We start from the raw sequence: 13,007 nt of genomic DNA on the forward strand, positions 1-13,007 counted from the left end.
GAAAGGAAAACCCAACCAAAGGACAAATAAATTAGTTTTTCCAAAAAATGTACTAAATAAGCCAGATTTGGATATTAATAATTTATCTTGTTATGCTTTACCAGAGACAGAGACCTCACTACTTAAACTAGGATTAAACTTTTGCCCCCAGTACAAACCAAATCATTTCAATTCATTAAAGAATTTACACTTATTTACACGTAAAATCTACTTTAAGTCACTTTCAAGTACTTCGAGATTTGATTCAATTATTGAATGAAAATTAAGTTACTTCATCAATTGAGAGAATAGATACATTTAACAAATGAGACATTGAACAAACTCCATCAATAGAAACTATCCCAAATGTGAAAGGACACTCTCAAAAATTCCCTAATTTTTAATCTTACCCACAAATTTCTTCATTTGTAAAACAATTGACATGGGAAAATTAAAACCTAAAGCCCAAAGGAAAGTATTTGAATAATTTATCTAAAGAACAATACGAAGATTTGAGATCACTACGGGAAAATAAATCTATAATTATAAAACCCTCCGATAAGGGAGGAAATATAGTGATTCTCAATAATGATCAGTATATGAGAATGTGTCTAAAAATCTTAAAGGAGCAAGAGTGTTATCATAGAATTCCCATGACAAGAATAGAGTTCAATAACGAATACAAACAATTATTAACGGAGGCATTACATGATAATATAATTCCCAAACATACATTTGAGTATTTGCAAATCCCAAACCCAAATTATCTACTTTTTATACACTCCCCAAAATTCATAAAAATTTGAAGGAACCACCAGGCCAGCCCATTGTATCTGGCATGGAGAACTTAACCAGCAATGCCAGTAAACTTGTGGATCTATATTTACGTCCCCATGTATACGGCTTGCCATCTTTTATAAAAGATACTCCTGATCTACTAAAATTGATTGAGGATCTCAGTGTACCTCCAAATTCACTCCTTATTACAATAGACATAGAATCCCTCTATTCTAGCATTCCCAATGAAATTGGTATTCAAAATATAAAAAAAGGTTCTTGATGGAAAGGGACAGGAAATTTTGCCATATTCTGAGTTCATTCTGAGATTGTTAAGATTTATTCTTACTAGGAACACTTTTCTCTTTATTGATGTTCCATACCTACAGACCCGTGGCGTGGCTGTGGGCACATGCTGTGCCCCAAGCTATGCCAACCTGTATCTGGGTGGTTAGGAAAGAGACCTTTTTTTCTGACGAGACCTTATCCATGTACCTATGCCACGTTGCATTATGGCATCGATACATAGATGACGTTTTCGTCATATGGACAGGTACCCTTGAGTTTTTTAAAGAATGTTTTGACAAAATGCAAGTGAACAAATATAATCTTAGTTTCACTATGGAACATAACCCAACTTGTATTCCTTTTTAGGATATCTACATCGAGAAAAAGGAAAACAATGTATTCGCCTCATCACTATATCAGAAATCAACAGCGGGAAATACAATAATATTTGCTACAAGTGCCCACCCTACCCCACTCATTCATAGTATTTCTTATTCGCAGTATTTGCAAATAAAAAGGAATTGTTCAGATGATAGTGATTTTGAGGAACCAAGCTAAGGAGTTTAGCTTTTGAACTGAGGATATGGCAAAAAAATGTTAAAAAGGTCATATCAGAAAGTAAAAAATTGGATCGACATACACTATTATTCTCGAAAAAAACAAAACAAGAAGATGAGACTTAGATTCATAACTACGTATTCTAGGGATCATGCACGAATTAGACATATTATGATTAAATACTGGCCATTATTGATAAGCGATCCAAAAATTTAAAAACTTGTATCTGACAGACCACGAGTTGTATATAGAAGAGCATCCTCTTTGAATAACAAACTTGTAGGAAGCAATTTCTAGAAATATAGAGATTGGGTGGAATCAAACATTGGTACATTTAGATGCAACCCCTGTAAACAATGCCAATGGATCTATGATCCATTGGACAGTTCTTTTCTGGGACAGCCACCTACCCAAGTCACACCAAGATTAAAGGAACCGATTAATTGCCCAACGACTGCTATATTATATCTAGCTTTTTGCATATGTGGCAGATATTATTTTGGCAAAACTAAGCGGCAATTCCACAGAAGAATATATATGCACATCTATTTAAATAATAATGGCCAAATTATAACACCGCTCAGTCGCCACATAGCTCTGCATTACAGCTTTGATACTAATCCCTTAAGATTTATAGCCTTTCGAAAAATAATGACAGATTCTAGAGGTGGTGACCTGGATGGATGGCTGCTACAAGCAGAAAGATGGCTAGATAGATGGCTGCTACAAGCAGAAACAAGATCAATTTTTGAACTAAAATCCAATTACTTTCCCAGACTTAATGATACCTTTAGCTTTAAATATTTTCCCTAAATTTTGTTGAAATAAAACAATATTTGCAGTTTCTACCCCTTGTTTTTTGTTTTTTTCACCCCCTTTCCTAATACATAAGTATGAGCTTCTAATTGGATGTAATTGCCTGGGTACAAAAACTTGCATTTTGGGTTATAATTCCTTTCTCCCTCTTTTTGCATATATGCACTAATATACTCAGTGAAATCTATGTACTGCTATCTGGCATTTATGCACCTATATATCTAATTACATGCCTATCCAGTGATCTGTCTGATCTTTACCCATAACCCATATTGCTTAAATCCCCTCTTGTGTGAAACTTATTAAATCTTCACTTTGGATACATGCATTGATACATTTAATACCTCACTTACTCACACATTTCTTAACTCACTCATTTCCTTTGTGAGAGACTTTTTGTACCTCCACTTTGGATACATGTATTCATATATCTATTAGCATGTTTGATCCAGTAATAAATTTGATCTCTGTTTAAGTCCCCTATACTAATGATGTCCTTTGTATATATTCTTTTTTTAAGCACAGTGGTCAAATAGATGCTCAATAGATTGCTTTAAAGGCTTAAATGACAAATTTTTGAAAACCTCAAGGGACAAACGCTACAGATTGAATGCTATGGTGGATGATTAATTTGGGATACCGCTGTCTCTGTTGTTGTGGTTTTAACCCTGCTTTTTACCTGGCTCCATACCAGGTGACAAAGTGCATTTGTAATTGAATTGCATTTTGGTATGTAAATCTTTATAGGATTTAAAATTTGAAGATATTATATAAATGTTCATGCAGTTATTTATATTAATGACTTTTCTGTATTGCATTGTAGTGCTGATACATCACTTTACTTGTACCAATTACATCCCTGGGGAAGCGGACCTAGTCTGCGAAACGCGTTGGATGATCACTACATGTAATGTAATGTGTACAATGTACTCAGCCTATGTATGTTACGATTTTATCTAACTTCCCCTTAATTGTTATATGGGGAGAAGCATGTGTAAATTTCTTTTAAAATGATGTAAATAAAATATAATAATTTTATATTTACTGCCGTGAAAGCCCCATATTTTGACATTTTTGAATACCCTATTCAAACAGAAATGTGATTAACATCGTAATCCTTTAGTACTCATTTGTAAAAAGAGTATTTGACATAACAATTTATATAATAAAAATGTAATAAACTTGTTAGGAATTCATGAAATTCCTAACAAGTTAACAAGTTATTTGGAAAACAACATGTAAACTGTTATCAGCATACTAAAGCCTTTAATTGATTCATGGATTGAAGTCCCAACAGAGAACAAGGCTGGGCTTTCAATCAATTACTGTGTGTTTTTTTTTCTAATACACTACCTTACTTCTAACTGCATTGGCCCTCCATAGATTTGTGTGCTTCTGATAGGGACTTTTTAAATTTGGCACTGTGTAGTTTGTATAAAACTGCATAATAGTCAGTCTGTATAAATACAGGAAATAAAATAGCAGAACATGAATTACTTTTTTATATTAATTAGTTTAATTGATTTATTGTAATTGCTTTTCAGGTGAAAGCACGTTTACAATATGGGTGTCCTACTCTTCATGAAATATATGATGTTTCTCTTCAATGCACTTATATTTGTAAGTAGGAATTATTAAATATGAATCTCAGTCTACCTAAACTCAGTAAGTCATAATTTATTTAATTGCACTGCAAATTGGAACAATTTGTTTTTTAGCTTTTACTGACTGTTGAAAAAAAATTTCATGATCGTAATTTCAGTTAATTTCTATTGAAGGCAATCTCTACACTGGTTTTGTATATTCTGCTACAGCTGTGCTAATCTTTAATACATTTTCAAAAATGTGGGCTTTAACTAAAATCAAAGCAATCCACTGAAATAAGAATTTCTTGAAAAACTTCTCAAACCAATATTTTAATGAGAGAAAAGCGGCAGGGTTTCTTCCTTCTTCTTTGTGTGTGTTTTTCTTTGACTTCAAAGAAGGAATTATTCTCAAAACATGGCAATGTTTTAACTAGAGGTGATCAGAACAAAAAGATCTGATCCAAATTGCAACAATGATAAAAAATTGTCTGTCTATTACTAGATAAAATGCTGAATTTCAGTTGCTTAACAGCGAAAATGAGCCCAAACACATTTTCCAAAGTAATCCTCCCAAGCACTGTTAGTTTCTAGCTTTGTCCCTGACATTAAAAAAATGCCATCTTGATTAGCCATGCACCTTCTTTTATACAGGGCTGCATCAGACCACCACTAGTTGTAGCACTATTACTGCATTATCCATCTAATTTTATTTGATGTCCATTTTCTGCAGTTGGGAGGAATTTGCCTTCTAGGAGTTGGTATATGGATTGTAGTTGATCCTGATGGATTTCAGAATCTTTTCACTTCAAATGCTCTATTAAGTGCCGGGGGCTACATCCTGCTCTTTGTTGGGCTAACTCTGTCTCTGCTTGGATTCCTGGGATGCTTTGGAGCAATCCGGCAGAGCAAACCTCTGCTGCTATTGGTAAGTTTAATGGATTCTAGAAGGAGTGTGTCTAGGCAATTACAATATGTGGATTCCAGCACTAGAAATACTTGTAAACATTTTTCCAAAATGCACAGTATAAACAATGGATAAAATATTAAAACACCATACACGTAAATGTAGACGGGTTCTGGCCACAGCCCCTAACTGGGCTTTGAATCAAGATTTAGCTTTATTAAATCATGAACCAAAAATATTGTATACCCAACAGTTTTAGTCATTCAAGAGAAATGGAAGTGACCATCCTAAATTATGTAACCACTGCCCACAGCGAGTGACAAAAGCCCCAGAAAGGATAAACTACAACAAAAAAGAACTGTCAGAAAAGGTAGCAGACCAGTCCAAATGTCTAGTTTTGTGCATGCTAAAAATTAAATTACTGACCTTGCCTGTTTATGACCCTGTGAGTGTATGCTGCCTTTGACCCCGACTTTTGTGTCTTGCCCTTGAATACCTTGTCTGGTGGATGGATTACCTGTGAACTCTGTATTCTGTTCCTGTATTCTGAATTTGCCTTTGCTGGAATCTTGGTATTGCACTGTCGGCTCCTGGTCCTCTGTCAATCTTTTGCCAGACTCCAGTCCTGAGGGAAATTGTGTGCTGGGATGGAACAACTAGCTTCCCAAGGCTAAGCGGGGGCTTGCGAAAGGCAAAGAGTGTGGCGTTAGATTGGAGGACTGGTGTCTCGCGAGTACTGGTACTGGACCATGGCTTTACACATATCATTTAGTTTCATATAGGTAACAGTCAAAGTTTATTTTTAATTCTCTGTATTTGTTTTACTTCATTTTCATAACAGTAAAATTTAAAAACTGTTTTTTACCTCTAAATAATAGTAAGTTATATAGTAAGTTTATTTTATCAGCAGTTGAACAAAGTTGATTTAATGAAATATTTTTATAGAATTTATGGCTTATATAATTCCAGTCATGTTATACTTTTGGTAAAATTTGGTATCATTGGTACCAGGAAGGGCTTCATTGCAGAAGGACATGGATAATCTTTCGGGGGGGGGGGGGGGGGCGCTTTAGCTGCGGGTAGGTAGCTTATAGTTCAGACAGTACAACAGATGTAGGCTAGGGGAAGAAGTGTGCAGTGCCTGAACATAGTGGTGTCAATGTTCCTTCCTTACCAGTCTGCTTTTTACTCTTGTTCAGCAGTTTCTGTTCATCATCTTGTATTCCATTTTTTTAACAGCCAGTATGTGGAGGCATGCTGATGACCCTGTCCCCGTCTATAAATTAGTAATTAATTAATGTGAGTGCCCATAATTTTGTCTCCTGTTTATAAAAAATAGAAATATCTGGAGTTTATAGCATTCCAGTTTGTGTGAAAGCGAGAATGCATGAATGTAAAAAGAATGCTCCTTTCTGACAATTTGCTGTATCCATTTCTGCAATCAAACCAATGGACTGTACTGTACTCCACCAACAATTGGTAATTCAGGCTTTCTGAAAAACTATTGTCAATTTAAATAAATAAAAATCACCTTTCCCCCACTCCTTACCCTAAAGATATCAGATATAAGCCAGAGGATAAAAAACCCCAACATCTACAGCAACAAGGGTAGTTATGGATAATTATGGGGAACACATTTTTGTTGAGTTAGATCTTACACTTGTTTTTTATTAATTTTTAGGTGGTGAATCCAGAAATGACCCAAGTTTTTGCTATCACATCCAATTTTCTGATACAAACATACAAATTTTAAATACAATGAAAAAATAATGAAATAATAACTTGAATGTACTGTTTATTTAAATTTCTTTTGTTCATAAAAAGGATTTATTGTTACTCTATGTCATTTTTTTTACAGTAAAACATTTGAAAATGAATTGGGTAAGCGAATAAGGTAAAAATTTACGCTTATAGCTTTCCTTGGAGAGTTCAGTGTTAGGACAATCCCGCCGGATGCTCCAACAATAGTCAGCCATTATATGTACATCCCATCTACCCCGATACAGTCCTTCCATGACCTTCAAATCTTGGTGGAATCATTCACCTTGCTCATCACTGACTTCACCAAGATTTTCTGGAAAGTTAGAAAGATGGCTATGCAAAAAATGCACCTTGATGCTTCTATTTCAATCAACAATTTAGTAGCTCTCCAAGAGTTTCTGGACAATTTCTGTGTAATTATTTGCTTGTGTGTTTTCAATGGCTTTGAATGATAGCACAAGTCAGCAAAAAATTAGTTTTGATAATCATCAAAAACCACAGCAAACTTTTCTAAATCTGTTTTTTTCAAGCAGATTTCAGATCTGTTTTCAGTTTTTCCCTAACACATACAGTTCCTGAGTTATGAGTACTTACAGTTACCATTGTACGTGCATGTATTTTGTACTAAAACGTAAGCACCATTGAAGTGAATGTTAATACATCTTCAGTGTGAAGTAAAAAAAAAAAAAACACCATGGTATAGATCTACTGAACAGTGTTAGTCAGGTACCACTGTTTCTTTAGAAATGCTTGGAGTATGCTTTTCTTGTGTACTCCTTGTCTGATTTGTCGCGGTACAGCATCCAGCAGTAGTCAGCCATCATACTTTAATTCCAGAAACCCTGGTAGCGGTGCTCCATTAACTGAATGTCCTGGTGAAAACGTTCTTGTTCGTCACTCACATACCAAAATTTTCCGAAAACAAATCTAGATGTGAGTGCAAAAAAAGAAGTTTTTAATGACATGTGACAACCCAATTTCTGGTATGAATCAAGCAGATTCCAAACTCCTTCCTTGTATGCAGGAGACTTAAGCTACGTACACACGTCAGATTTTTATCGCCCGATAATCGGCATCGGCCAATTATCGGGCGAAAATCTGCCGTGTGTACAGTCGGTGTCGTCCATCGTCCGGACGACCGACCTGCCGGATCCACGGACGACAGCCGATCCTAATGAAAGGGAAGGGGAGAGCGTGCAGCAGGGTGCCGCTCCGTCGCTCTCCCCCTCCCCTCTCCATAGAGCATGAACGGTGCTGTATGTACAGCACCGTTCATGCATCGTGCACTCCCTTGTCGTTGGAAAGGATCGTGAAAGATCCTTTCCAACGACAAAAATTGGAAGTGTGTACGCAGCTTTATGGTTGCACAGGAAATTTTCACACAGCCACTTGAATGCATCCCAAGCTTCTAACTCAGCTGCTAAGAGAGATTGTTTGAAAACATGCAAAACAGACATGATCTGTGGCCCTATAAATATCCCTTCCTTCATTTTTGCAGCGCTTATGTTTGGAAACTTCTCAACAAGGTACTAAAAACCAATGGAGCTTGATTTACCCATGGCCTTTACAAGGTTCTTCTTTAACCCTCACAAGATATGGAGGGGTGGCAGAAATATTTTATGTGGATCAACCAGAGGCAGAAACTTGACACTGCTTGTTCTTGGCTTATAGGTATCTCTTGGTAGCCAATCATGCTTGACATAATGGTCTCCTGTAGATTGGCTGTCCCACAGGCATAGGCAACAGCAATATTTTGTGAATCCCCCTTGCATTCCCATCAGCAAGCCAATGTCCTTTAGATCCCCACATATGTTCCACTGGTGTGTTTTATACTGGATTGCTTCAAGTAGTAACTTCATGTTGTCATAGGACTCCTTAAGGTTAACGGAATGGGCAATTGGTAAACTTGGTTTGGAATTACCAATATGCAATAAGACTGCTTTCAAGCTTCTTTTGGAGGAATCAATGACGATACGCCATTCAGATGGAACATGCTCTTGTGACAAAATGTTAAAGAGTGCATTTATATCATGACAGTAGCACAGTGAGCCATCACTAGTGAAGAACATTGCAAAGTTATGACCCCCTTTGCAAGCAAGTGACTCTGTTTAAGCCTTGAAGCAAGAAGTTCTGCTTTGTCTTTGGAGAGATTTAGATCACAAACGAGATCATTCAGCTCTGCTTGCGTAAAGGTCTCTGGTTCTGAATCTTCATCGGCCAAATAGTCAGGATCAGATGATTTGGGGTTGTAACTGGCTGCAACTCCAGCGCATTCCTCATCTCCTTCTACAGAAGCAAGTTCATCATGTGGTGGTGTCATGTACAGAGAGACAGGACCACTAGGGGGCGCTGTGGCTTGTATGGAGGTGGTGTGAGCCCTAGAGTCTAAGCCGTAACCAGGTTTTCTTCAGAGCCTCTGATGGTGAGGGTGTTATGCTGCTGGTTACGGCCAGGTGGCGGTCCTTGGGCACACCAAGGTGGGCAAGCACGGTACAAAATCACAAGGCAGGCCGATAGTCTAGGAAAGCCGGGGTCGAAGCAGGCAGCAAACAAGAGAGGTCAGGTCACACGCCAAGGGTCAACTGCCAGGGATCCAGGAGACAGACACTAGTGACACGGGCCACTGCGGGTACAGGGAACACAGGAGACACTGGAAGCAAAAAGAGGCACAGGGGACTCAGGGATATCCACAGACTGACAGGAACACTGGAACAGCACAGGGAAGTTGACTGGGAAACAACAGACAAGACAACAAGGGGTAACGCAGGATCTGGACATAGGAAACACTGAATTAAGCCACAAGTGAACAGGAACTAGCTCACAGAACTAGGGGCTCAAGACACGTTGCACGAACACCGAGTGCAGTCTGTGATCTAACTAAATAGCCAGGGCTGATCAAGAGACCATTTTCTGCCAGAGGCATGGACGGAGTTGATAAAGCTTGGAAATAGAAGCAGGCCCAGCGACAGAACTGCCCGCATGCGCAGGGGAGAGATGCCTGTGTTTTAGTGAGGAACAGGTAAGTGTGACAGGCAGTACCAGATCTGGCAATGAATCATCATGGTGAAAAAAGGCCCAATTGCAGAAAAAAGACTGGGATATACAATGTTGTGCTTAGTTTTACCTGAGAATCCACTTTTGTTGACGCAGCAAAAAAAGCAGTCGATTAGATGGTCTCGAGGTTCTCTCCACACCATCGGGATTGCAAATGGCATTGCTGCTTTACGCCAATTTAGCCAGTCACGCAGTCCGTTGGAACATTTGGTATAGATGACATGTGGAGCCCAAGATTTATCCTGGTCACCATGTGGACAGACAAAATATAATTTGTATATCTTTTTAAGTTCTGTGGTAATTTGGCCATGTTGTGCTTTCGTTGTGAATGAACCACACACGTAACAAAACTGTCTGGATCATTAAGGCAATTTCTAGGCTTGACGACAAATGAAATCAATCGCAGTTAGTGTGGTCTCTAACCTTAAAAAAGTAAACTGTCGTTAAATGTTGTAATATGTTGAGGCTATTTATAACAAATTTCACACAATATATAATTAGCAGCATCACAAAAACTAGACATGCTAGAGATAAACTAAACACAGATTGAAATTCCGCATCTCGACTTCTGACATTGTCCTTATGAAATGTTCAGCTTTGATGAGCTGCCGAATCTGTGGACCATCAAACACACCGGCCTTTATTTTTTCAAATGACAGGCTAGGAAATTCAAAAATGACGTACTTGTAACAGCCTCCTTCAGTTGGCAAAGCTTTAATGAACTGCTTCATCACACCCAGTTTCATGTACAGAGACGGGAATATAATATTGTTTCTATCAACATATGGCTCATGTAGGATGTTTGGATCATCTGGTTTTAGGGCAGATTATGGAGGCCAATTCCTTTCCACCCAATGCCTCTCACAAGCTCTGCTGTCACACAAGCACAGAAAACTGGGATACTTGGTGTATCCGCTTTGCTGACCAAGAAAGAAGCATACCATTTTAAGGTCAACACAGATGACCCAATTGTGTTGGTGGTATTGCAACAACTCAATGACTCTCAATGACTCTCTGGCCCTGATTCATCAAAGAAATCCGCGCTCGCTGGAAGCGCGAAAGTACGCGCGACCAGCGAGCGCGGTAATACGAATGCGCGAGCGATCATCCGATTCTGCTTGATGAATTAGGGCCTCTATGTCTGCATATTCTTCACAAAAAGAAACTGAATGGCCAATTGGGAAATATATTTACATTGTGAAGGAGGACACACTTTAAGTTCTGCTTTGAGCTATCGATGAATAGTTGTTATTCAGTTGAGGTATAGATTGGAGTTCCCAATTCCTCCATTTAGCCAGGTATGTTATGACAATACACAAAGCCATTGTCAGTTCTAAAGCACTGCAGAAATGCAATTTATCTGGTTTGAAAGTACGATACCTTTGTTCCTTTATCAAGTAAGTTTTTTGCACGCAGTCTTGCTGCTAGGAGTTCTGAAGCCTTTTTCGATAGTCCCAAATCATGTGCCAAATCCCTCTACTCATGCTGATCAAATCCTCTATGAACAGAGTCCTCTTCAATTTCAAACTCTTCATCATTGTTGTCACCTAATTCATCATCACATTCATGTTCTGCAAGAGAAGGTAGTGTAACGAAAACCGGCACTTGGATTTCATCTGAATGAGCCACTTGGCGTATAGCCAATGGTAGACTAGGATACTTTATGTTACATTTATTTTTCTTGTTATATCCTGAAGTTTTCACTATACAAAAGTAAGTCGCTGAAATTATCTGGCTCTCGCCAAACAATAGCTATATCCAATAGCATCTTATTACGTTTTCCCTTTGTCCACATCCGTAAACCCTCAACACATAGTTTGCACACCTTATGAGGGGCCCAAGATTTATCTTGATCACCAAGTTTAACTTTGAAATATGCCAAATAGGCTTGCTCTACAATTGTGCTGATGTTCACGCTTTGACTGGGAATGGTGAAACTGCCACAGATATAACAAAATGAATCAGGGCTGTTTAGGCACTTATGATGAAAACAGCAGAGCCAGACATGATCTGAAAGAAAGGAAATACATGTGTAAGTAGAAAAATAAATTTTGCTTATTCACTACGTAGAGCAGCGCACAACCTCTGACCATAGAGTCTTGCGTGTAAATGAATAGCCTATACAAGTCCAGACTAAAGTAATCGCTTTATTATAAGCAGTAGAGAAAAAAACCTGTTGTGATAGAAGAAAACTAACTACACTTTCATAATCAGCATACCTATTTAAATAGGCCTACAAATTAAAGTCAACAAAAAATGTGTTCCCCAGTGTATAATTTGCCATGCCTCATGGTGTACAGTTAAGCTGCATTTCCCTGCTGGTGAGTTGATAAATTAAATTCTTTAGAAATTCCCCAAAGTGCACATGTAGAGAACTTTCAGTATCTTTAAAGTTTCCATGAATAAATTCTTGATATGTCACATAAAACAAATTCAAACCTATGCAACATATCAGTCGACTAGTTACATTTGAAATAATGGCTAATCTGTGTTTATGCAGATTAAAACATTTAAACACATACAGCTCATAGGGTCTGATTATCAAAGTTCTCCAACATTGGATTAATACTAGATAAACTATCATGGGAGAATCTGGGTGATCTGGCAAAACTAGAATGGATCAGATCAAAGATTGAAAACATTTGCCAACTAATAGCAAATGATTTTAGGAAATCCATTCCAGGTTTGCTGGATCAGCCAGGAGTGATCTGGAAAGCTAGAGAACATTGTTTGAAAAAAAAAACCTCTAGATTATATTTCATCCATGCAATTGAATAAATAAAATAGCTAGTAAATAAACCTAGTAAATGAAGTAGTAAACAAAGCATGCTATAAAAATATATATATTGATGATGCTTGCCACTTTTTTTTGCCCTTAGCAACTGAAATAATCTGCATGCTTTTAACATAGTTACATAGTTACATAGTAGGTAAGATTGAAAAAAGTAAGGTTGAGAAATAAATCCATCAAGTTCAGCCACTAAATAAACATATCCCAGATATAAAACCATATAAGAAATAGTTGGTCCAGAGGAAGGCAAAAAAAACCCTAGTACAATTTGCTTAAACAGGGGAAAAAAATTCCTTCCTGATTCCATGAGGCAATCGGATGTTCTCTGGATCAACATTCACTGTTATTTTTACTTTGAAGCCTTAATAGCCAGTTATATTCTGTGCTTCTAGAAAAACATCCAGCTTTTTCATAAAGCAATCTATAGTTGTTGCTGAAACTACTTCCTGCCCTCTTGTTCTTTGTAATGATCTCAAAGTGAATAATGGGGAAG

At 37.5% G+C, this 13,007-nt stretch overlaps 1 protein-coding gene across 3 annotated transcripts in view; it reads left to right on the forward strand.

Annotated features, from left to right (window-relative positions):
* Positions 1-13,007, forward strand: part of LOC140322183 (tetraspanin-18-like) — a 43,926-nt gene that overhangs the window by 16,360 nt on the left and 14,559 nt on the right. For 2 of the 3 annotated variants that reach the window (XM_072398790.1, XM_072398798.1), the window contains exons 3-4: positions 3,963-4,038; positions 4,735-4,929. In XM_072398790.1, the coding sequence (XP_072254891.1) occupies positions 3,982-4,038; positions 4,735-4,929 (252 nt within the window). In that variant the 5' untranslated portion in view covers positions 3,963-3,981. Of the gene's footprint in view, positions 1-3,220; positions 3,326-3,962; positions 4,039-4,734; positions 4,930-13,007 lie in introns of those variants that run through there. The other variant, XM_072398802.1, reaches the window with a different exon arrangement.

This window comes from Pyxicephalus adspersus, chromosome 1, assembly GCF_032062135.1.
Source record: "Pyxicephalus adspersus chromosome 1, UCB_Pads_2.0, whole genome shotgun sequence".
Classification (NCBI taxonomy): domain Eukaryota; kingdom Metazoa; phylum Chordata; class Amphibia; order Anura; family Pyxicephalidae; genus Pyxicephalus; species Pyxicephalus adspersus.